We start from the raw sequence: 27,125 nt of genomic DNA, 5'->3' as shown, positions 1-27,125 counted from the left end.
TATTCACAACCATTTCATATTTAAAGAATTTCTATAAAAAGCCAACTTTCCCCATGGAGACAAATAATGATCTATCTATCTATCTATCTATCTATCTATCTATCTATCTATCTATCTATCTATCTATCTATCTATCTATCTATCTATCTATCTATCTATCTATCAGTGCTATTTTGTTTTAAAATAGAAGTGATATGTTCTTTAAAGTTTTTTAAAGAGTTTTTCAAAGTGTGAGAGACATTACAAAAGCAATATTTAAAAAAGGCTTACTGATCCTAATTTTGTTTTGATGCAGAAAGGTGATCCTTGAGGGCCTGAGCTTGAACATAGCAATGAAATAGTGTCATCAGGATGTCGAGGTGTTCCTTTGTGCTGTGCAGGTAAGTAGAAGAGTTTCGAAATACACTTTTAATCTGATAAAGTAGAATGCAAATCTGAATAATCCATTTGTTCATTTTTAAACCTGCATTAAAAGGTACTCAGGGCCTCTTCTTACATTATTTGGTGTAAGGCACAAAGCAGCCGTGAATTGTGCACTCATACAGTTCAATTATTAAAAGCTTTTATTGCAACCATTACTTGGAAGGGTAGAGACAACCAAAAGGGAGGGATCAGAGCTACAGTGACTGTTGTGAGTCTGAGTTTTTAACTTTGCTAATTCACCCTAACCCACTCTCACCTCGGAGTACTGCATCCTCCAACCATCCTTCTGCTGATACCAGCATAGGTGAGACATCCCCACCCACAATTACAGCAGCCCATGTGAGCAGAGAGCTGAGAAGACTTCATGCCAGCAAAGCAGCGGGTCCAGATGGTGTATCGCCATGACTGCTGAAGGCCTGTGCGTTGGAACTGGGGAGTCCTCTACAGTGCATCTTCAACCTGAGCCTGGAACAGGGGAGAGTCCCAAGGCTTTGGAAAACATCTTGTATCACCCCTGTCCCAAAGGTATCATGTCCTAGTGAGCTGAATGACTTCCGGCCTGTTGCTCTGACGTCACATCTGATGAAGACCATGGAGCGGCTACTGCTTTACCACCTGAGGCCACAGGCCTGCCACGCCCTTGACCCTCTGCAGTTTGCATACCAGGAGAAGGTGGGAGCGGAAGATGCCATCATCTATATGCTACACCAATCCCTCTCCCACTTGGACAGAGGCAGTGGTGCTGTAAGAATTATGTTTTTGGACTTCTCTAGTGCCTTCACCACCATCCAACCTCTGCTCCTTAGAGACAAGCTGACTGAGATGGGAGTAGACTCACACCTGGTGGCATGGATCGTGGACTATCTTACAGACAGACCTCAATATGTGCGTCTTGGGAACTGCAGGTCTGACATTGTGTTCAGCAATACAGGGTGCCGCAGGGGACTGTACTTTCTCCGGTCCTGTTCAATCTATATACATCACACTTCCAATATGACTCGGAGTCCTGTCACGTGCAAAAGTTTGCTGATGACACTGCTATTGTGGGCTGCATCAGGAATGGGTAGGAGGAGGAGTACAGGAAGCTAATCAAAGACTTTGTTAAATGGTGTGACTCAAAACACTTACATCTTAACACCAGCAAGACCAAGGAGCTGGTGGTGGATTTTAGGAGGCCCAGGCCCCTCATGGACCCTGTGATCATCAGAGGTGACTGTGTGCAGAGGGTGCAGACCTATAAATATCTGGGAGTGCAGCTGGTTGACAAATTGGACTGGACTGCCAATACTGATGCTCTATGTAAGAAAGGTCCGAGCTGACTATACTTTCTGAGAAGGTTGGCATCCTTCAACATCTGCAATAAGATGCTGCAGATGTTCTACCAGACGGGTGTGGCGAGTGCCCTCTTCTACATGATGGTGTGCTGGGGTGGCAGCATAAAGATGAAAGACGCCTCACGCCTGGACAAACTTGTTAAGAAGGCAGGCTCCATTGTAGGATTAAAGTTGGGCAGTTTAACATCTGTGGCAGATCAACGGGCATTAAGCAAACTCCTGTCAATCATGAAGAATCCACTGCATCCACTGAACAGTGTCATTTCCAGCAGAGGAGTAGCTTCAGTGACAGACTTTTGTCACTGTCTTGCTCCACTGACAGACTGAGGAGATCGTTCCTCCCCCACACTATGCGACTCTTCAATTCCACCCGGGGGAGTAAATGCTAACATTACTCAAAGTTATTGTCTGCTTTTTATTTTTATTTTTTCATTTTTTATTACTATTTAATTTAATATTGTTTTTTTTGTATTAGTATACTGCTGCTGGATTATGTGAATTTCCTCTTGGGATTAATAAAGTATCTATCTATCTATCTATCTATCTATCTATCTATCTATCTATCTATCTATCTATCTATCTATCTATCTATCTATCTATCTCACTAATGTTGTTTTTTTGTGTGGATGTTATCAATTTGCCTTATTTTTTATTGTTATACTTTTGAACTTGGCAACATCTCAAAAAGTCTTTAGCCTGGAAAACACCTTTAGAAAATTAACTCCTAACACCAGAAACAGTGATTTGTTTAGGGAATTCAAAATCTTGGAACCAGGAGGAGCTTGTGGTTCTACTTTTATACTTCATGAAATTGACATCGCAATGCATCAATACCTGATATCACATGAGGGCAACCAGGACATGTTGCTGTTTATTCTGCCACCCAAAGGTAAAGACAGAAGTTTTTTTGAATGAAAGATCAAGAGATAAAACGTAGTCTACAAGCCAGGCACTATCTTTCGTGATGTTTCCTTGAGTGTTTTTCAAGAAGTTTACACCTATTCCATCTTGTCTTTCTTTTGACATCTCTTTAGAGAACTTGACACATTCTTCTTTCATTCCACATTTTGCAGCTCATTTATAAACTTCAATTTCTTGTCTTTTTACACTTTTGAAGCTGCTTATAGATTTCACTTTTACCTTCTACCTTTGTTTTCTGACACTCCTTATAGCGTCTTCTCGTTTTCTCAATTCCAATCTCAACATTAGGAATCCACCATCTTGTCCTTGTGTCCCAATATTCCCTTTGGTGTTTACAACCAGACATTTTTTGTCACTTCCCACTTGTCATTATACACCAGATGCTTCTGAAACCTCATCTAGAATTGCTACCAAAGCTTCAGCAAATTTACTTCTTACAATCCCCTCCGTCAACTTCCAGAACTTCAGTCTTGATACCTACATTTCTCTTACTTTTCTTCATGCCTCAAACTAAAATATGTCCTACAACCAAGAAATTATGTGATGCACAACATTATCCAGAGAACCTTCAGATTTTTCTGCATACTCCAATCAACTCTAATCATCCCCAAAATGTTTATTGTGCTTGCTTACATTATTGGACTCATATGTCACCCGGTCATTTTACTTCTTTTTAAACATGGAGTTGCACACAACCAGTTCCATCACTTTCTAAAATATTTCACCATCAATATTGCTGAAAAAAATTATAGCCCTAATGGACAGTGTAGCCTTGGATTGAAAGGACAGGATAACTTTGGTTGTGCTATAAGTGTGGCTTAAATGAGTCATACCTAGAAGTTTGACCTGTCAAAAGAGGAAGAAATGCTGTAGTCACAGTATTCCGATAAAAAATAATTACATCTGTCATTCTGGTTAGGTAACAAATATAACATTTTGCGACTAAAGGACGTGATTAGGGTTTCACGTGCTGCTGAGTTTTAACTCTAGAATCATTATGAATCTTCATGAGCCTTACTACACACAATATGGAGAGTTTCTGTTTAGTAAACGGTACTGTTTGTGCCACTTCATCATCCTGAAAGTCATTTTTGCAAAATAAGAACTGGTGTTGGAGTGAAAAGATGTCATGGTTTATGTGTCTTTAACACCATTTTGAGAAACGCAATCAATGATATCACCATCATTGTGAAATGAAGATCCATTATTCATAAAAGAACACATTATTAGGACACACATTACAATATCAGAGTACCCATCTCTTTAAGTCTGATTTGTGAATTGTCAAGTGTGCGCATTTTTTTGTCAGTGACAGAAGACAAGAGTTTTCAGCTATTTTCTATTTCTTTTTACCCTGAAATGAATAAGCAAGATAGAAAATGGATGCACTGGTTGAATGAATACTTGTTTTGACTACACTTCTTCTTCCTCTTCATCTTTTCCCACTTCTATGTGGGGTTGATGTGCTTGATCAGCCTTCTCCATACAGTTCAGTCCTGCACCTCCTTGCCAGTCAAGCTCTTTTCCTTCAGATCTTCTTTTACTTTATCCATCCAACTGCACTTTGACCTCCCTCACTTTCTCTTACCCTGTACTTCCATTTCTATCACTCTTTTGCTCACATATTCATTGTCTCTCCTCATCACGTCAATATCACTTCTATCTATTTTCCTGTACTTTCTTAGATATGTTTCCCACTTTTGTTGTACCTCTTGTTGTCTCATTTCTTATTCTGTCCTTTTTTGTAACTCCACACATTCATCTCAACATTCCCACTTCTGTCACATTAGTTTCTTCTCTTGTGCTCTCTTTACTGCCCATTTCTCAGCTCAGAAGTCATTGCCAGTCTTACCACTGTCTTAAAAATGTTACCTTTAATTTGTTTCATTCACACTACACTCCATGCGTTATCTCTGCATCATCTCTGCAGCTCTTTTCCATCTTGGGATACCACTGATCCTTGATATTTAAATTTGTCCACTCTTTTCAATAGCTCTCCACTGCACACTCATATATTTTTTCTTCCTCCTGTTTATCTTTAACCCTCTGTCTTCCAAAGCTCTTCTCTATTCTTCCCACTTACTGCACTCTCAATTGGAAGGTTGCCAGTTCGAATTCCATAAATGCCAAAAGGGACTCTGCTCTGTTGGGCCCTTGAGCAAGGCCCTTAACCTGCAATTGCTGAGCACTTTGAGTAGTGAGAAAACCACTATATGAATACAAAGAATTATTATTATTACAATGTCATTAGTGAAAGGCCCGAAAATATGTTAGTATAGCAACCTTTTTTTACATAGTATATGAGAATAGAGTCAACAGTCCTTCCTGTTGTTTTTTTGGCCATAAACTCCTTAATGTCTAAACCGATAGATCTCCCATTCCTTCTCACCTTACTCCTTCAGAAGAAGACCCTCCTTCCTTGTCCTGGCTCCTATTTAACCCCTGACTCACTCTGACTCCACCCATCTACCTTCATCATCCAAAGATTCCCCGAAGAACGCTCCCTTAGCTTGCATGCCTCTCTGCTCCCAGTCTTGTCACTGGATCCGCCTCAGCAGGCAACCAGCCAGTACAATATGTATTAATTGAAAATGATAATAAAATATATGCAGTTAAAACATCATAATTCTTTGTAGGAGAAAACATAATAATAATAATAATAGTAATAGAAATAATAATAATAATAGACTAGTATTTATGCTTAACTTATTGTACTCTTGCTTGGTCAGATGTTTGTACTACCTCTTATTGTCTCATTTCTTGTTCCATCCTCTTTTGTAACTCCCCACATCCATTTCAACATTCTCATTTCAGCCACATCTTCCTTCTTCTCCTGTGCTCCCGTTACTGGACATGTCTCAGCTCCATAAGTGATTGCTTACCTTTAATCTTTATCTTAATTCTTCAGACACACAATTCTCCTGATACCTTCTTCCAATTGTTTCATCCACATACATTCTATGGGATATCTCTGCATTAAATCAATCTCAGGCTACCACTGATCCTAGATTTTTAAATGTGTCAAGATTTCTTCCTGGCGTCTAACTTCTGAATTCTGATCATCTTTATCTCTCATATATTATGTCTTCTTCCTGTTTATCTTCAATCCCCTGTCTTCCAAAGCTCTTCTCCATTCTTCCAACTTCCTCTCCACTTACTCTTTTCTGATGCTACAAAACACAATGTCATCATCAAAATGCATGAACCAGGGGGACTGGTTCATTTATCCCACGACTGGCCTCCTGTAAATTATATTTATAATTTATAATTTTTAATTATAGGTTTGTACAAAGAGAGCAATCATGATATTTGGAAAGTAAATGAGAATTCACACAATAGTAAACTCAGTATGATGTGTTTCACTCATCAAAAGAAAAAAATGTGCGGCTATGCAATGCAAAATTATTATTTGTATGAATTTAGTTGTAGATATGAACATTACATTTTTTTTTACTCCAAGCTTCTATGGTGTGGAGTTTATTTATTTACACGTTCATGCTTTGAGTAGCTGTATCCCCTTAAGAAGATATAATCACAACAATATGGCATGAGCCTGTATGGTGTGAATTGGCTTGTCCAAATTTAACTTTTTCATGTTCTTAAACTTCTCACGAGATGTTTTGGTCAATGCCTTTTCTATGAAATAACAAGGTCTCTAGTTTAGTTTCTTGCTTGGCTGTGCCTCAGTAAACTATTCCATGTGTTATTACTCTCCGAGTGAGAAAAAAGCCACCTGTTTTTCCTTCTAAATATGCCTCTTTTATCTTCGCTCATGACCTTCTCCCAGTTTTCCACATTAACATCAAAGTAATGCTTTTCAAGGTTTAGAATGTCTCACCATGTGAAGAGGCAGTTTAGTAACTTTCAAATACACTGTTAAAGTCAACGTTTTATGGCTTATTTCACAGGGCAGGACAAGGAACTTAGTGCAGAAAGGGGAAACATCATACACGGAAACCCTGGAAAGCTTGATGCATGATTGTTTGAAGAGGATGCCTTCCTGAGTTTGAGTATACTGTACAGGATCGCTGTCGTCTGGGCTATTAGTGGCCTTCCTTCTTTGAAGTCTATGATGAAAATCATCAGTTCCGTAGTAAATTCCAGGATTGCATTCTTTTTTCTGATGTGCCCTATGCTGTTGATATTGAACTGCACAGCTAGCAAAACAGAAAATGGAAATGTGCCAGAAACAGACCCTGAGAGATGTATGAGGCATCACTTTGTGGACACAATCAGCCATCCTCTGTACAAATGCAACTCTAAGGTGAGTTGTTTTGGTTATTTATTTATTTTTTTGGTTGTACATAACATTACTCCATATATTAATAGTATAATGCCTTGGTCAATCATTTTTGCTTGCTTTCTCTTAATAATATCCCTGCCACATATACTGTACTGTAGCATTGTACTTTTAGTGGAACCTCTTTTGGTACAATTTTGCTTTTGTGTACTTTTTTGCATGTTGTGGAAATAATGGGGGCTGTACCGCTCCCCGAACCTGGACACAGACAGGCACAGAGACACAAGTCCAAAAGCATACACTTTATTTCCTCGTGGGGCAGCTCTATTCCCCAGCTCCCCACTTCCGAGCACAGTACACAATAAACAGCACGCAATACTGCTCAATCCCTTCTCTCTTCTTTCTTTGTCTTCTTTCTTTCTCCTCTGCCTCTTTTTCTTGTCTCTGCTGCGTCCACTCCTCTCCCAGCAAGCGTTGTCCTCCACCTCCCGACTCTGGCTCCTTGAATGGAATGAGGTGGCCTCCTTTATAGTGCATCCGGTAGTGCTCCAGGTGCACTCGGATCCTCTTCTAGCAGCACTTCCAGAAGTACTGCAGTCCAGGGCTCCGGGACTGTCCAGGCGCCCCCTGGCAGTGGTCACGGGCCCCAGCAGGGTTGAGCTTCCAAACTCCAAGCCCATAGCCCCAATGCAATTCAGGGGGTTTCCCTTTTATGTTCCAAGGGAGATATTGCTGTGAACCTGTACTCTCCCTCGGTCCTTCCATCACGGGGGCATCCCGGCCGGGCAAGGGCCCTGGCCATCTGTAACAATGTACATGTATAAAGATTAATTCAGCTTGAAATGTAACTGTAATTATAGATATAGTTTTCCTAGATAATCAACACACAATCTAGTACCTGACCAAAGGAAAGCTGTTTTTATAAGACAAGATTCATGGTTTAGAGCAAAGGCGCTCAACGTTTCTGGTCTAATTTTCAAAGGGAGACAAGGGGCAAGTTTGGTGGTGGGTTGTTGGGTATGTTGCCTAATAGAATACTTTTGCCTGTCTGTTAATGTGTTCTACAAAATCATCTTAAAATCTCAGAAATCAATATAGACCTCATCTATTGTTATGTATTTTGTAATGCATGTAGTAATAAAATGTATAGCACTTGTCATTCCAACAGATGGCACATCAGAAAACATTTGTAGTAATGCCTTTTATTGCTACAAGTTTGTGATGCACCATCTGTTGGAATGACAGAGACAAAGCAATCAGACAGACACTTTTCCTTTAATTAAGCTAGGTGCAATAGAAAGATTTGCTTAAAACAGTTAGTTTAATCTGGGCACTTAATGCTGTAGCCACTGAAATACTAATCAAAGTCTTTAAAATATGATTCATTGTTTTTGAGGTACACCATCAAATTTTACGCAGTGAATCTCCTGTCATATCATAAGCTGTATTTGGAACAGTGTGAAATTCGGTGTTGGGGTAGCTTGAAAACATAAAAAAGTGCTTTAAAAATGGTTAATTCAAACACGTGAAAATGACAAAAGCAGTATCAGGCATATATAAAGAATTTTACCTTCTCATTAGTGAGAGGGAAACTGTGAGCTATCAAGTGTGTCACTGACACACATGGACTTGTGGATGCAATTAGACTGATCAGAGATCGACTGGAGATCAGTAGTACAGTATAAAAGAGCCTTTACACACTGACACACTGACTGTATGTGTCAAGTTCTATGCTCAGAAGCAATCTAACCGCTTGCACAAAAGAAGAACCTCTGTTTGAGCATTGCTGAACGTTTTAAGTGATATGATATGGCATTTAACATAAGAGATTTGCACATATATAGTATCTACATATGTGCGGTAACTGACAATGAACAGGAATTTCCATTATAAGATAGAGGAGATAGGTAAGTTTATTATTATTATAAACAGGTTCTGTATTCTGAACTGTTTGTCAGATATTCAAACATATTATGAAATCTTGAGAAAGGGTTTTATAGAATGTATGCATTACTTCAGTGAGTATTGCTGCCACCTCATATCTTTGATTTTAAGATGTTTGTCCATGTAGAGTATCCATATTCTCCCTGTTTTCCTCGACACATTCTCTTTTGTGCTGGTTAGGTTGTTTAGAGACTTTAATTTGGACCTAGTGGGCTTGGAATGGCATAGTATCTTGGGCTGATTCCTGCCTTTTGCCTAGGTTTGCTTGGATTAATTGAAGTAAGTGGGTTTGAGAATAGCATCTTATGTTGATTAACACTTACAGATATGTACTCTTAAGGGAGTCCCGCAGGAAACAGATTGTTGCATTGTGACGCAGGAAATGCATTTAGTATTGCACTGAGGCTGGTTGTGGCTGGTTGTGTACTGCAGTTAGGTTAAAATGTTTTTTGTAACAAGCCCTTTCATTGTTAAATTTAATAGCTTAATTTGTAGTTTTGCACTTTGAGATACATTTTTTTGTATGAAAATGTGCTATATAAATAAATGTTGATTGATTGATTGAAATGTTGAAGTAATAAGATTCCCAGAGATCCAATATAGGGTTGGATGGGAATCTATTAGGTTGGTTGTAATTATGAATATGTGTAACCGCATCTAGACATATTTCTAATTATTTTTAACTGCTGCACTCTATCCATATCAAGTCAACAAGGACAAAAATAAAAATTAGACCACCTCATAGTATGCTTGACAACGCTCACAAATATTACAACCTCATAATAAAACTATTCAGAAAAGACCCTTCAAGTGTCACTGCCACCTATGCTATAGTTTAAATAAAAACAACTTAAAAATGTACTTTTTTAACTAGAAAGGGCTGGCAAGGATATTCTTTGACTGAGCGGTATACGTTTCACTTGATAGAGGGGCTGGTTTTCATTTATTGTTGACTACTGCAAATTGCACACCTTGGAGAAGCAGATCATGAATATTTATGGTGTATATTGATGGCAGAAGGCGCCTTGTGGGACAACAGAAAGGTTCCAGATGGTCAGTTTTAGCTCATGGACCGCAGGTTGAGTGGTCTTGATGTTTAGAATAGTAATTACAAGGAGCAGTTCACAAACGTACAATTGGTAATATAATTTTAAATCTTATATTTACGCCATATTAACAAATCTATGTATTTTAAAATTGTACTCCACCGCACAAACAGTTACATGTCTGTTATCAAGAAGAGAGCCAAGCCTCAAGATCTAGTCCCAAATATCAGTTATTGTACTCTTTGTGTAAATCGCTCGATGTTATCATTCACTGCTTTATAAACTGTTCCTGGCCTTTAGAAATTTTTTTTCTCTGAGAGCAATGTATTTTTGAATTATAAGGAATTAGCTTTTACTTTAACTTTCCACCTTGATTTTAAGGCTTGCTATTTTATTTTTTGATTATGTTTTAAAATATTTCAATGCCATTTTATGGGTCAGTTGCTATTGTTTGTCAGCCAGTTCTAGAAGCATAATTCTGAAAGAGTCACAGCACGTGGTGGAATTTATATTGGCATCAAGCATCTTTCATTGTCCAAGTTTGTTGATGTTCTTTATAAAAAAAAAAAAACTTTCAGTAGTGCAGTTGTTGAATTCTCAGTTACTGGCAAGTCTTGGTATGCATTTTGACCTTGATATCTGTCTTTTGTTGTGGGCTTTGACACGCAATCATTTAGTTTTTTTTTGGTTATGACTCCCTATTTTGTTTTTGAGGAATGGTAGACTCTGCCGACCTCTGCCTGCTAATTCTATCTTGTGGTAGTACACTCACAAATTCTTCACTGCAAGTCCACATGGTTTTTTCAAACTCAAGATTTGCTGAATAATATTATGTATAAACATTTGTGCATGTAGGCCTTTTGCATATTATTCCTATGCAGTATCTCTGGTGCATAATATGAAGTCTTCTGGTCAGCCCGATATCTGTCATGTCAGCAGGGAATATAACAGTAAGAGTAGTGGTCGTAGTTGTAGTAGTAATGTCACGCATTACATAGGCAGTTGAACAACAGTACGACTTTCTTGATATTGGAAGCTGAAATATATTGAACAGGTCACCAGTTCATCACACACCAAAATCCTTCATAATGCTCAAGTTTATTTTCTTTGATACATTAGTAAGAATTTTAATAGATCTTTACACAAGAATAAGGGAAAAAACATTAACAAAAAACCTAAAGAAAACTAATAGACATACTTGATGGACAAAGAAGAAAATGAGATAAAAAGTATAATTTAAAAGAAAAAAGAGAGATTGGGAGCATGCGCTGATAGTGTGTTGCATCACAAACACCACAAAACGAACCACCCGGATTGGGACCCGAGTGCAGTGGGTGACACCTTAGCACCACACTGAAACAGTGTGAGGTTTTTATGGTGGCTGGAGGGCCAATCCTGCCACCAATCCCCAGGTTTTCCATGCAAGTTGGAAGACCTGCTTGTAGGCTGAAAACAGCTTAATGTTATACTCAGGACAAAGCAATTGCAGAATCAGGGCCTTGCTCAAGGGCCCAATGGAGCAGAGTCACTTCTGGCGTTTACAGGATTTGAACTGGCAACCTTCTGAGCCACCACTCTGCCTAAAAGAAAAAAAAAGGAACAAAAGCAACAGGTAATTTTACAGGGAGGGCCATTTATATGGATACACCTTAATAAAATGGGAATGGTTGGTGATATTAACTTCCTGTTTGTGGCACATCAGTATATGTGAGGGGGGAAACTTTTCAAGATGGGTGGTGACCATGGTGGCCATTTGAAGTCGGCCATTTTGGATCCAACTTTTGTTTTTCAATAGGAAGAGGGTCATGTGACACATCAAACTTATTGGGAATTTCACAAGAAAAACAATGGTGTGCTTGGTTTTAACGTAACTTTATTCTTTCATGAGTTATTTACAAGTTTCTGACCACTTATAAAATGTGTTCAATGTGCTGCCCATTGTGTTGGATTGTCAATGCAACCCTCTTCTCCCACTCTTCACACACTGATAGCAACACCGCAGGACAAATGCTAGCACAGGCTTCCAGTATCCGTAGTTTCAGGTGCTGCACATCTCGTATCTTCACAGCATAGACAATTGCCTTCAGATGACCCCAAAGATAAAAGTCTAAGGGGGTCAGATCGGGAGACCTTGGGGGCCATTCAACTGGCCCACGAAGACCAATCCACTTTCCAGGAAACTGTTCATCTAGGAATGCTCGGACCTGACACCCATAATGTGGTGGTGCACCATCTTGCTGGAAAAACTCAGGGAACGTGCCAGCTTCAGTGCATAAAGAGGGAAACACATCATCATGTAGCAATTTCGCATATCCAGTGGCCTTGAGGTTTCCATTGATGAAGAATGGCCCCACTATCTTTGTACCCCATATACCACACCATACCATCAATTTTTTGTTCCAACAGTCTTGGAGGGATCTATCCAATGTGGGTTAGTGTCAGACCAATAGCGGTGGTTTTGTTTGTTAACTTCACCATTCACATAAAAGTTTGCCTCATCACTGAACAAAATCTTCTGCGTAAACTGAGGGTCCTGTTCCAATTTTGTTTTGCCCATTCTGCAAATTCAGTGCCGATCTGGGTCATCCTCGTTGAGATGCTGCAGTAGCTGGAGTTTGTAAGGGTGCCATTTGTGAGTAGCTAATATCCGCGAAGGGATGTTCGACTAATGCCACTCTCCAGTGACATGCGGCGAGTGCTACGCTGTGGGCTCTTGCTGAATGAAGCTAGGACAGCCACTGATGTTTCTTCATTAGTGACAGTTTTCATGCGTCCACATTTTGGCAAATCCAACACTGAACCAGTTTCACGAAACTTAGCAAGCAGTTTGCTAACTGTAGCATGGGAGATGGGTGGTCTCGTAGGGTGTCTTGCATTGAAATCTGCTGCAATGACCCGGTTACTGCGTTCACCAGACATCAACACAATTTCTATCCGCTCCTCACGTGTTAACCTCTGCGACATGTCAATGGCTGTAAACAAAGAGAAACTTGTAAATAACTCATGAAAGAATAAAGTTACGTTAAAACCAAGCACACCATTGTTTTTCTTGTGAAATTCCCAATAAGTTCGATGTTTCACATGACCCTCTTCCTATTGAAAAAACAAAAGTTGGATCCAAAATGGCCGAGTTCCAAATGGCCACCATGGTCACCACCCATCTTGAAAAGTTTCCCCCCTCACATATACTAATGTGCCACAAACAGGAAGTTAATATCACCAACCATTCCCATTTTATTAAGGTGTATCCATATAAATGGCCCACCCTGTAGATCGTTTACATAGAATTAACAGGCCAAAAGAAAATACCAAAGGGTATATGAAAAAATCTTCTGGGGAATCACTACTCTCAGTTTGTGATGACCATGGATAAAAGAAAAATACCACAACGAAAGTTGCTTGCTGCTTTTGCAGGGAGCTCCCAATTTTATGCAGCAGATTCAGTAAAGCAAGTAAGGCCTTGTGCTTCCTTTAGTTCATTTTCTTTCTTTCTTTCTTTCCTTCTTTCTTTCTTTCTTTCTATAAACCTTTATGGTTTAATTTCTTGGGTATTTGCAGACAACCTAAGGAAAAGTGTTTTTTTTACTATTGGACAACCTCAATGCCCGGAGGATGAATGAATCCAGCTTCACTGAAAAGTTAATTTAATTATAAAATGCAAAATAGTGCATATGATAGCATTCCTGACTGCAAGACAGGGGCATCACGGTTTTTAGTTCTATCTGTATACTTTTTGATCTTATCTATGCTTTATATTCAAAACTATTACACAGAAGTGTTTATATCAATATGGTATGAGTAATTGTTATGTTGTTCCAAATTGTTATAAAAAGTCTGAAACATATTTCTAAGATATGCATCTATATTATTTTTTTTCATCAAAGCTTAAGAACATCTTTTGATTTCTTTTTCTTTCTCCTGTATCTGGAATATTAAAAGATTACATTACTAATGTCCCTTAAGAAATCAGAACCATCTCCAGAGTGCCGATCCTCTTGTGCCTATAGTGCATCCGGTAGTGCTCCAGGTGCACTCGGATCCTCTTCTAGCAGCACTTCCAGAAGTACTGCAGTCCAGGGCTCCGGGACTGTCCAGGCGCCCCCTGGCAGTGGTCACGGGCCCCAGCAGGGTTGAGCTTCCAAACTCCAAGCCCATAGCCCCAATGCAATTCAGGGGGTTTCCCTTTTATGTTCCAAGGGAGATATTGCTGTGAACCTGTACTCTCCCTCGGTCCTTCCATCACGGGGGCATCCCGGCCGGGCAAGGGCCCTGGCCATCTGTAACAATGTACATGTATAAAGATTAATTCAGCTTGAAATGTAACTGTAATTATAGATATAGTTTTCCTAGATAATCAACACACAATCTAGTACCTGACCAAAGGAAAGCTGTTTTTATAAGACAAGATTCATGGTTTAGAGCAAAGGCGCTCAACGTTTCTGGTCTAATTTTCAAAGGGAGACAAGGGGCAAGTTTGGTGGTGGGTTGTTGGGTATGTTGCCTAATAGAATACTTTTGCCTGTCTGTTAATGTGTTCTACAAAATCATCTTAAAATCTCAGAAATCAATATAGACCTCATCTATTGTTATGTATTTTGTAATGCATGTAGTAATAAAATGTATAGCACTTGTCATTCCAACAGATGGCACATCAGAAAACATTTGTAGTAATGCCTTTTATTGCTACAAGTTTGTGATGCACCATCTGTTGGAATGACAGAGACAAAGCAATCAGACAGACACTTTTCCTTTAATTAAGCTAGGTGCAATAGAAAGATTTGCTTAAAACAGTTAGTTTAATCTGGGCACTTAATGCTGTAGCCACTGAAATACTAATCAAAGTCTTTAAAATATGATTCATTGTTTTTGAGGTACACCATCAAATTTTACGCAGTGAATCTCCTGTCATATCATAAGCTGTATTTGGAACAGTGTGAAATTCGGTGTTGGGGTAGCTTGAAAACATAAAAAAGTGCTTTAAAAATGGTTAATTCAAACACGTGAAAATGACAAAAGCAGTATCAGGCATATATAAAGAATTTTACCTTCTCATTAGTGAGAGGGAAACTGTGAGCTATCAAGTGTCACTGACACACATGGACTTGTGGATGCAATTAGACTGATCAGAGATCGACTGGAGATCAGTAGTACAGTATAAAAGAGCCTTTACACACTGACACACTGACTGTATGTGTCAAGTTCTATGCTCAGAAGCAATCTAACCGCTTGCACAAAAGAAGAACCTCTGTTTGAGCATTGCTGAACGTTTTAAGTGATATGATATGGCATTTAACATAAGAGATTTGCACATATATAGTATAGATATATGTGCGGTAACTGACAATGAACAGGAATTTCCATTATAAGATAGAGGAGATGGGTAAGTTTATTATTATTATAAACAGATTCTGTATTCTGAACTGTTTGTCAGATATTCAAACATATTATGAAATCTTGAGAAAGGGTTTTATAGAATGTATGCATTACTTCAGTGAGTATTGCTGCCACCTCATATCTTTGATTTTAAGATGTTTGTCCATGTAGAGTATCCATATTCTCCCTGTTTTCCTCGACACATTCTCTTTTGTGCTGGTTAGGTTGTTTAGAGACTTTAATTTGGACCTAGTGGGCTTGGAATGGCATAGTATCTTGGGCTGATTCCTGCCTTTTGCCTAGGTTTGCTTGGATTAATTGAAGTAAGTGGGTTTGAGAATAGCATCTTATGTTGATTAACACTTACAGATATGTACTCTTAAGGGAGTCCCGCAGGAAACAGATTGTTGCATTGTGACGTAGGAAATGCATTTAGTATTGCACTGAGGCTGGTTGTGTACTGCAGTTAGGTTAAAATGTTTTTTGTAACAAGCCCTTTCATTGTTAAATTTAATAGCTTAATTTGTAGTTTTGCACTTTGAGATACATTTTTTGCACTTTGAGCTACATTTTTTTGTATGAAAATGTGCTATATAAATAAATGTTGATTGATTGATTGAAATGTTGAAGTAATAAGATTCCCAGAGATCCAATATAGGGTTGGATGGGAATCTATTAGGTTGGTTGTAATTATGAATATGTGTAACCGCATCTAGACATATTTCTAATTATTTTTAACTGCTGCACTCTATCCATATCAAGTCAACAAGGACAAAAATAAAAATTAGACCACCTCATAGTATGCTTGACAACGCTCACAAATATTACAACCTCATAATAAAACTATTCAGAAAAGACCCTTCAAGTGTCACTGCCACCTATGCTATAGTTTAAATAAAAACAACTTAAAAATGTACTTTTTTAACTAGAAAGGGCTGGCAAGGATATTCTTTGACTGAGCGGTATACGTTTCACTTGATAGAGGGGCTGGTTTTCATTTATTGTTGACTACTGCAAATTGCACACCTTGGAGAAGCAGATCATGAATATTTATGGTGTATATTGATGGCAGAAGGCGCCTTGTGGGACAACAGAAAGGTTCCAGATGGTCAGTTTTAGCTCATGGACCGCAGGTTGAGTGGTCTTGATGTTTAGAATAGTAATTACAAGGAGCAGTTCACAAAACGTACAATTGGTAATATAATTTTAAATCTTATATTTACGCCATATTAACAAATCTATGTATTTTAAAATTGTACTCCACCGCACAAACAGTTACATGTCTGTTATCAAGAAGAGAGCCAAGCCTCAAGATCTAGTCCCAAATATCAGTTATTGTACTCTTTGTGTAAATCGCTCGATGTTATCATTCACTGCTTTATAAACTGTTCCTGGCCTTTAGAAATTTTTTTTCTCTGAGAGCAATGTATTTTTGAATTATAAGGAATTAGCTTTTACTTTAACTTTCCACCTTGATTTTAAGGCTTGCTATTTTATTTTTTGATTATGTTTTAAAATATTTCAATGCCATTTTATGGGTCAGTTGCTATTGTTTGTCAGCCAGTTCTAGAAGCATAATTCTGAAAGAGTCACAGCACGTGGTGGAATTTATATTGGCATCAAGCATCTTTCATTGTCCAAGTTTGTTGATGTTCTTTATAAAAAAAAAAAAACTTTCAGTAGTGCAGTTGTTGAATTCTCAGTTACTGGCAAGTCTTGGTATGCATTTTGACCTTGATATCTGTCTTTTGTTGTGGGCTTTGACACGCAATCATTTAGTTTTTTTTTGGTTATGACTCCCTATTTTGTTTTTGAGGAATGGTAGACTCTGCCGACCTCTGCCTGCTAATTCTATCTTGTGGTAGTACACTCACAAATTCTTCACAGGCAAGTCCACATGGTTTTTTTTTCAAACTCAAGATTTGCTGAATAATATTATGTATAAACATTTGTGCCTTTTGCCACATGTAGGCCTTTTGCATATTATTCCTATGCAGTATCTCTGGTGCATAATATGAAGTCTTCTGGTCAGCCCGATATCTGTCATGTCAGCAGGGAATATAACAGTAAGAGTAGTGGTCGTAGTTGTAGTAGTTATGTCACGTACATAGGCAGTTGAACAACAATACGACTTTCTTGATATTGGAAGCTGAAATATATTGAACAGGTCACCAGTTCATCACACACCAAAATCCTTCATAATGCTCAAGTTTATTTTCTTTGATACATTAGTAAGAATTTTAATAGATCTTTACACAAGAATAAGGGAAAAAAAACATTAACAAAAAACCTAAAGAAAACTAATAGACATACTTGATGGACAAAGAAGAAAATGAGATAAAAAGTATAATTTAAAAGAAAAAAGAGAGATTGGGAGCATGCGCTGATAGTGTGTTGCATCACAAACACCACAAAACGAACCACCCGGATTGGGACCCGAGTGCAGTGGGTGACACCTTAGCACCACACTGAAACAGTGTGAGGTTTTTATGGTGGCTGGAGGGCCAATCCTGCCACCAATCCCCAGGTTTTCCATGCAAGTTGGAAGACCTGCTTGTAGGGCTGAAAACAGCTTAATGTTATACTCAGGACAAAGCAATTGCAGAATCAGGGCCTTGCTCAAGGGCCCAATGGAGCAGAGTCACTTCTGGCGTTTACAGGATTTGAACTGGCAACCTTCTGAGCCACCACTCTGCCTAAAAGAAAAAAAAAGGAACAAAAGCAACAGGTAATTATACAGGGAGGGCCATTTATATGGATACACCTTAATAAAATGGGAATGGTTGGTGATATTAACTTCCTGTTTGTGGCACATCAGTATATGTGAGGGGGGAAACTTTTCAAGATGGGTGGTGACCATGGTGGCCATTTGGAAGTCGGCCATTTTGGATCCAACTTTTGTTTTTCAATAGGAAGAGGGTCATGTGACACATCAAACCTATTGGGAATTTCACAAGAAAAACAATGGTGTGCTTGGTTTTAACGTAACTTTATTCTTTCATGAGTTATTTACAAGTTTCTGACCACTTATAAAATGTGTTCAATGTGCTGCCCATTGTGTTGGATTGTCAATGCAACCCTCTTCTCCCACTCTTCACACACTGATAGCAACACGGGAGAAATGCTAGCACAGGCTTCCAGTATCCGTAGTTTCAGGTGCTGCACATCTCGTATCTTCACAGCATAGACAATTGCCTTCAGATGACCCCAAAGATAAAAGTCTAAGGGGGTCAGATCGGAGACCTTGGGGCCATTCAACTGGCCCACGAGACCAATCCACTTTCCAGGAAACTGTTCATCTAGGAATGCTCGGACCTGACACCCATAATGTGGTGGTGCACCATCTTGCTGGAAAAACTCAGGGAACGTGCCAGCTTCAGTGCATAAAGAGGGAAACACATCATCATGTAGCAATTTCGCATATCCAGTGGCCTTGAGGTTTCCATTGATGAAGAATGGCCCCACTATCTTTGTACCCCATATACCACACCATACCATCAATTTTTTGTTCCAACAGTCTTGGAGGGATCTATCCAATGTGGGTTAGTGTCAGACCAATAGCGGTGGTTTTGTTTGTTAACTTCACCATTCACATAAAAGTTTGCCTCATCACTGAACAAAATCTTCTGCGTAAACTGAGGGTCCTGTTCCAATTTTTGTTTTGCCCATTCTGCAAATTCAGTGCCGATCTGGGTCATCCTCGTTGAGATGCTGCAGTAGCTGGAGTTTGTAAGGGTGCCATTTGTAAGTAGCTAATATCTGCCGAAGGGATGTTCAACTAATGCCACTCTCCAGTGACATGCGGCGAGTGCTACGCTGTGGGCTCTTGCTGAATGAAGCTAGGACAGCCACTGATGTTTCTTCATTAGTGACAGTTTTCATGCGTCCACATTTTGGCAAATCCAACACTGAACCAGTTTCACGAAACTTAGCAAGCAGTTTGCTAACTGTAGCATGGGAGATGGGTGGTCTCGTAGGGTGTCTTGCATTGAAATCTGCTGCAATGACCCGGTTACTGCGTTCACCAGACATCAACACAATTTCTATCCGCTCCTCACGTGTTAACCTCTGCGACATGTCAATGGCTGTAAACAAAGAGAAACTTGTAAATAACTCATGAAAGAATAAAGTTACGTTAAAACCAAGCACACCATTGTTTTTCTTGTGAAATTCCCAATAAGTTCGATGTTTCACATGACCCTCTTCCTATTGAAAAAACAAAAGTTGGATCCAAAATGGCCGAGTTCCAAATGGCCACCATGGTCACCACCCATCTTGAAAAGTTTCCCCCCTCACATATACTAATGTGCCACAAACAGGAAGTTAATATCACCAACCATTCCCATTTTATTAAGGTGTATCCATATAAATGGCCCACCCTGTAGATCGTTTACATAGAATTAACAGGCCAAAAGAAAATACCAAAGGGTATATGAAAAAATCTTCTGGGGAATCACTACTCTCAGTTTGTGATGACCATGGATAAAAGAAAAATACCACAACGAAAGTTGCTTGCTGCTTTTGCAGGGAGCTCCCAATTTTATGCAGCAGATTCAGTAAAGCAAGTAAGGCCTTGTGCTTCCTTTAGTTCATTTTCTTTCTTTCTTTCTTTCTATAAACGTTTATGGTTTAATTTCTTGGGTATTTGCAGACAACCTAAGGAAAAGTGTTTTTTTTACTATTGGACAACCTCAATGCCCTGAGGATGAATGAATCCAGCTTCACTGAAAAGTTAATTTAATTATAAAATGCAAAATAGTGCATATGATAGCATTCCTGACTGCAAGACAGGGGCATCACGGTTTTTAGTTCTATCTGTATACTTTTTTGATCTTATCTATGCTTTATATTCAAAACTATTACACAGAAGTGTTTATATCAATATGGTATGAGTAATTGTTATGTTGTTCCAAATTGTTATAAAAAGTCTGAAACATATTTCTAAGATATGCATCTATATTATTTTTTTTCATCAAAGCTTAAGAACATCTTTTGATTTCTTTTTCTTTCTCCTGTATCTGGAATATTAAAAGATTACATTACTAATGTCCCTTAAGAAATCAGAACCATCTCCATGTTTATCTGTGCTTAAACAGTACTAGCCGTCCCCCACGGCTTGTGATAAAGGCGCTATATAGCGCCCGACCCGGCACAGACTACACAGAGGCAAATGTTCACACTCAAAGGGCTTTTTATTTTCTTCAGCCGTGGGCACACGCCTTCCCCGTGTCCCACAGGCCCAACACAGTCTAAAGCACAAAATAACCCACACAACCAAACGCTTCCTGGCACCACCACTCCTCCCAGGCAACCTCGTCCTCTTCCTCCCGATTCTGGCCTTGATTGCTGGGAGGCAGGCCCTTTTATACCCCACCCGGAAGTGTCCCAGGTGCCTGACCAGCTGGTCTCAATTGCACCTCCGGGTGGGGCTGATAAACCGTCCAGCGTGGTGGCTGGTTGTCTGCAGCACCCCCTAGCGGCCACCCCATCTCCCAACCGGGCTGCTGTGGTGGACTCCATGTCCCATGGAGCACGGGAAGATTGAGGAGGGATCCACGGCCAGGGAGGCTGCCCCCAAGCGCCCCGGGGAAGGTACTGCAATGTCCATGATGGCTCCCCCGGGACGTATGCAGCAGAGGCGTCCCGGCCAGGCATGGGACCCGGCTGTCCGTCACAGGCTCCACTCACGTAGTAGTGAAACAGGACAGTCCCCGCCCGGCTCCCCACTCCTGACATCACGCTTCCCTCTCGCCTTGGCCTGCAGCCTCTGTCTCGGATTAGGGCAAATACATCACTCCTGCAAGCGAACTATCATTTTTACAGCAATGAGAGAAGTCGCAAAAATAAACTGGAATTTTCAACAAATTCTAAAAAAAAGACTGATCTAAATCCGTTAAGTAATTCTCTTGTTCGCTAGCTAAGCAGAAATAAGATATGACCTGAGGCTGACATGTGAGTGAAGAGGGCCCCACACCCCTCCACTCGGCCCACTGTGTATCTTTCGGATTCGAAAAAATAAATTAGTACTGCAAGTGAACTACGATACATAGCGCAATGAGAGAAGTCGCAAAATCAACTGGAATGTTCAAGCAAATTATAGAATGAAACCCAATCTAAATCAGTTAAGTAGTTCTATTGTGAAAAGCGGACAGACATACAGACAGACAGACCAATAAATGTTGGATTTTATATATATAGAGATATCTTTCATTGTTCTTTATTAGCCCAAATGTCTGACATGCCCTGCATTATTTAGGTGGAAGATTAAAATGATCACTCCAGTTCATAAGCACATCATTAGTATTCTATAAAGTTCTCTGCTGCATTATGTACAATCATGATAACGGTATTATCTGTTCCACAAGGAAAAGGTGGACACGTTCACGTCACCCACAACACGTTTATTATACATTATTTACAAAGTCAATAAGTGCCACACAAACCCCAAAGTCCTGGCCACAAGTCAAATGCCTTGCTTCTTCAGGCCGCCTCTTCCTCTCCGTCCTACTCCACTCCTGACTCTTGCCATTGTCTGAAGGGAGACGGCCACTCCTGTGCTCCAGGTGTGTTCCAGCAACCTCCCACCGACAAGCCCCAGTGTGGCGGAAGTGCCGGCTGCATCCTCGGAAGCACTCCGGATGTCCCAGCTCTTCTTCAACCCAGCACTTCTGGGTTTGGCAGAAGTGCTGAGGTCCAGGGTCTCCAAGGCATTCGGGCGCCCCCCGGCTGAAACCACGGGCCCCTACATGGTGGAGCTTCAAAGCTCTGTACCCGTGGCCCCCAAAGGTACCAGGGCAGTCACCCCCACATGGTCTGGGGAAGGTACAAGCCCTCCTCTGGTCCTCTCGCCCCCCAGCCATCTCTGAATACTGTATATATATATATATATATATATACAGTATATATATATATATATATATATATGGGTGTGTGTGTACAGTGATGGCCAAATGTTTTGAGAATGATGCAAATATTAATTTTCACAAAGTTTACTGCCTCAGTTTTTATGATGGTAATTTGCATATGCTCCAGAATGTTCTGAAGAGTGATCAGATGAATTGCAATTAATTGCAAAGTCCCTCTTTGTCATGAAAATGAACTTAATCCCAAAAAAACCCATTTCCACTGGTGTTGTGAAGAACTTGTAGTCAATCCTCAAGAAGCAGGTGGACAAACAAAAACCTACAAATTCTGATCAACTCTAAACACTGGATTTGGCCCAGAAGTTGGTTGACAGCCTGCCAGGGCGAATTGCAGAGGTCTTGAAAAAGAAGGACCAACACTGCAAATATTGACTCTTTGCATAAACATAATGTAATTGTCAATAAAAACCTTTGAAACTTTTGAAATGCTTGTAATTATACTTCAGCATACCATAGTAACATCTGACATAAACATCTAAAAAACTTTGTGAAAACCAAAACTTGGGTCATTCTCAAAACTTTTGGCCACGACTATATGCCTGTATAAAAAACATAATATTATATTCTTAAACTCAGATGGGGGTGTTTTTAGCTGGAGCCCCCTTTAAAGCAGTGTATGTATTTTAGAATGGGGGAGGAAAACCAGAGCAGACACAGGAAGAACTCGTAAACTCCACATAGGCAACAACTGAGATGGATCCATACTAATGGAGTAATTAGAGCAACTTCAAGAAATCTTCACCACAGATAGTTTCAACTAAAGTATTCCTGCTACATTTCTTTATTTCTTATTTTTTTAAAGGGATGCATTATATTTCTATGCATGTACAACAGATGTCCTGTCCAGAGCTGCTCTGCATCTTGATGCTGATATTGCTGATATTAATGCCTGTCACCCCTTGAATGGGATTATACACAATCAGTATATGCATAGATGGAGGAACAGTAGGATTCTTATGTATCAGTGCATTTTAACATCTCATTCAGTGTGTTTACACGCTCACACACAATCAGCTTAAGGTGAATAACTAGGTTAAGACAGAGACCTGGTTTCTTAAAAATATATATTTACATGCAGGATTAATCTTCTGGAATTCTCCTTTGTTGAAATGCTCTGACGTCTTAACTGTGCAAACAAATAGTAAACCTCATCATCCACCACAATGCATTTGGGAATAAGCATGATGCCTGTGATAGTTTCTTTGTTTAGTCAAACTGATGCTTTATTTACAAGTTTCTGTTCCTGGATTCCACACAGCTCACCCTTTTCTGCTTGGCTGTGTGATTGCACCCTTCAAAAGACTCAACATTTGTGTTTCAGTGTTAACAATAATGCAAATATTTTTACTTCAGTAAGTATTGGGTTAGGTCACTCATTACTTTAAAAAGTAACCAGACTGCATAATGCACCTTACTGTAAACATGTTACTCCACTGCTCTCAAGATTGTGCTGCTCAGTTTAACAGTGGTTCAGCTCATCAACATATATTAAGTGATTTCTGAAATATTGACACAGAATATTTCAGCCCAGAAATATTGAGATCGTCTAAACATTTGCTTCTGGAAATTTATTTTGTGGAGGCGTCTACCTATTGCAATGGACAGACTGCCAAATCTTTAACAGTAACCAGGTAAAGGGTTTACATGGCCACATCATTGGACCATTCATACAGAAATCTAGTTCTGTTAATCAGATTTCTCAAAGCCCCATAACCCTATTTCTCTAATTAGAATAAGGGTTTACATGGCAATTTAGAAATCAGGGTTCTGTGTTTAATCAGGTTATTAAAGTGCATGTAAACACGCTATTAGATTAAATGTTGGCAAGTACAGAAATTGATCTCTTAATTGGCTTGATGTGAGTGCCGATTTATGTATACATGTGCCTTGATACTCACAGGTTTTCTGTAAACAGTTGCTTTCTACATTTTAACCACTGTTTCTGGGATAAATTCAATTTCATACAAACAAATAATACATTTAGTGGATACAAGCATTGGATGGATGAGTGGAAAATACTATTTTTGTTACTGCAAAGAAACATATTGTTTAAATCTAGAATGGCTTAATCTCCATTTAATGGAATTAAAACCAACTAACTAAACAGAAGCCCCACTCAATCTAACTGTGATTTTAAGATTAGAAGTCTGGAACCCGTTACAGAATGTTTCCTAATACCAAGATGTTTCTACCAGATGGAAATTGCTGAAAAGCTTTTGTGTATATTTGAATTCCCGAAAAATCAAGCTGTTTTGGAGCTATTTCCTCACCTCATTCATTCTCGCTGTTAAGAAGTATCTTTGGAGAGCAGCAACTTCCTCCTAGTCCTCTTTTATAACTTCAGCTGTAAAGCACACACTGCTCTGTTGTTTGAATCTGTTTTAGCAATACTGGAGAGACCTTGGCAGTTGGGAAATTGCTTATATCTTGCTAAGGTTATTTCTACACGTGGAATTAAAAGAATGTGCCTTATTCCTTCACAAGTTATGCTACCTTGAAACTCTCCTTCCAATTGTACACTTTTGGTGAAATTACTAAAAAATAAGTAGAGCCCAAGTACTATTAGGCTTATTGTTACTCCCTTGTTATCTAGCAGATGCCTTTACCCAAGGTGACTTATAAAGGTCAATTTACAATAAATAATTAGAAAGAATAAAGATCTTTCTAATAGAAAACAAAATTTAAAGCAGAGTGCAAAGACGCTTAGTATTGCAATTATACCAAATTGATGAAAACTAGAAATCTAGCAAAATGCTGATGGTTGATTGGATCAGTACTTCATTATGGTTTCACATTTGACTGCTTATTAATCAGGCTTTCCATATTCCTCTGCCAAGCCTAAAAAGCAAAAAAAATATATATTTGCTATATTAATGGCACACAAAGAGAAATTAGAAAGCTACACAGCCAGAAACATGCAAACACAAAACCAGGAAATCAGTGCTGTGTTTTAGTAAAAAATTGTTTTGTACTTCATTCAAAATCTCAGACATGCCATGCTGGCTTATAAACTGCCACAGAGATGATGTCAAACAATGTGACTTCTACTAGTATATTCAGGTTGAACAGCTGAAAAAATAGACACAAAATAATCATAACTATTATAAATCCTAAGCAAAAGTGCGCATTTAAATAAAGCCAAGGCTGAGCAGGTCTGTATATACTTATAAATTAATATATGTATGAATTTTATACATTACAGGCCATGGAATTAACAGCTAGTGAGAAGCTACAACCTGTCAACCTAGGAAGTGCATATGTGGCTTACAGGGCAGAGAATGAGTCCTGTGATTTGCTCTTGGCGCTGAGCTGAACTGCATGATGTGGCTACGAATATTCTTATAGGGCAGGTGTTTTAAAAACTTTTCAGTTGTTGCAGCCAGCATTTCACTGTTTTCTTGTTGTGTCTGCAGAATCTGACATTTGTGCTCAAACTATTTCATAACAAAGAAAGTTAAGAAGAATTAGGCAACGTGCAGCTGAAGGAATTTTAGATATATTGCTGCATCAGCCAGAGATGAGTTCCATTGTACAAAGGAGCACCTTCAAAGCCAGCGGCAGGGGCACCTATAAACACAGGAAGTCTGCAATATTACAAACAGAATTCCATCTAGTCATGCCCGTAAAAGAGACAAGTAATGAGCAAAAGATCCATTCTGGCACTCATGCCAGCGCTACAATATTGTTGTTAGGATTCATTTTTTATGACTACTAATAGCATCGTTTTATTTTTCAAATGTGACCAGCTACATCCTTTCCTTTAGAGTCTATAGATTTTATTGTGAACTTGGGTGCTTCACCATTTTCTCTTCTATGTACTGTATGCTTGAAAATAGTGACAGTCAATAAAACCATACCTGCTTGGTTAGCCATGTAATGGAAATCTTCTTCCAATTTTTCTGTATGCTTTGTTCTGTGCTTCAATTAATACTAACGGTCGTCAATTTACCAGCAATCCAATGGTATTGGCATTGAACCAATGTAAGACATATTTGTAAGGAAACTCCTATCTTCTGCCCCTATGCAGTACACGATAGTCACTTATTTCAACCTTCCTTAACATATGCAGTATTCACTCTGCTGAAGTTACTAGGCACCATGACATGCTGTGGTCTCTATATTATTTAATGTATTTGCCTCATTTGAACTATTATACTTCATATGTAATCTTCCAGCGATACACTCTTTTCTGTTTTTACAAATTAGGAACTTTGTTAAATGCAACCTGCACAACTTGCCTTGTCTCTCATCTATACTCCTGAGGTGAGACTGATCAGACTGCATAAAGATAGAGGGAACATCTTCAGATTTTAAGGAATTTAAACTTTGATGATCTCAAGAAACACTGAGGAAGTAATCTTTCAATGAGTTTCATAAAGAAATAGAATTCAGCCTTTTACAAAGTAAATTCTAGTTCAAAACAACAATCTTAAGTTGCCATAATGCAACTTCACTGATCACACATATCTCATCTAAAATTATATGAAATATACTCTGGGAATGCTCCAAGCTGTGATCAATGTCATCACGTGCCTGCATGACTAGGTCACATATTTTGGGAATGTCCTACAGCTAAGCCATATTTGTATATCACTAAAATAGCCTTGTATGTAAAGTCGCTTTCAAAGCCTTAACAGCCTTAACATCTGATGAGATTAAAAGGTGCTTTGAAAAATTTGTTGTTGTATCCTCTACCACAAAATCTATAATATTACAAATACTTATTTTATTTAAAGAGGAGAATCCCAAGCTACCATAGATAGATAGACAGATAGATAGATACCTTTTTATTTGTCCTCGGATTGGGTGATTTGAATTTCTACAGAAGCTCAATAAATACATAAATTAATTACGAAATATTATGTTGTGTGACATTGTGTTTTTTACTAGAGGCTCTGTCCCGTTTATAATAAACAACAAC

The 27,125-nt window shown here is 39.0% G+C and overlaps 1 protein-coding gene across 1 annotated transcript in view; it reads left to right on the top strand.

Annotated features, from left to right (window-relative positions):
* Nucleotides 1-27,125, top strand: part of LOC120523641 (norrin cystine knot growth factor NDP) — a 92,661-nt gene that overhangs the window by 41,620 nt on the left and 23,916 nt on the right. Inside the window, exons 2-3 of the mRNA XM_039745144.1 lie at nt 296-380; nt 6,587-6,942. Of these exons, the coding sequence (XP_039601078.1) occupies nt 6,748-6,942 (195 nt within the window). The 5' untranslated portion in view covers nt 296-380; nt 6,587-6,747. The remainder of the gene's footprint in view (nt 1-295; nt 381-6,586; nt 6,943-27,125) is intronic.

This window comes from Polypterus senegalus, chromosome 2, assembly GCF_016835505.1.
Source record: "Polypterus senegalus isolate Bchr_013 chromosome 2, ASM1683550v1, whole genome shotgun sequence".
In the NCBI taxonomy this organism is placed as follows: domain Eukaryota; kingdom Metazoa; phylum Chordata; class Cladistia; order Polypteriformes; family Polypteridae; genus Polypterus; species Polypterus senegalus.
Note: the sequence above shows the minus strand (reverse complement) of the source record. Positions and strands in the feature narration are given on the sequence as shown.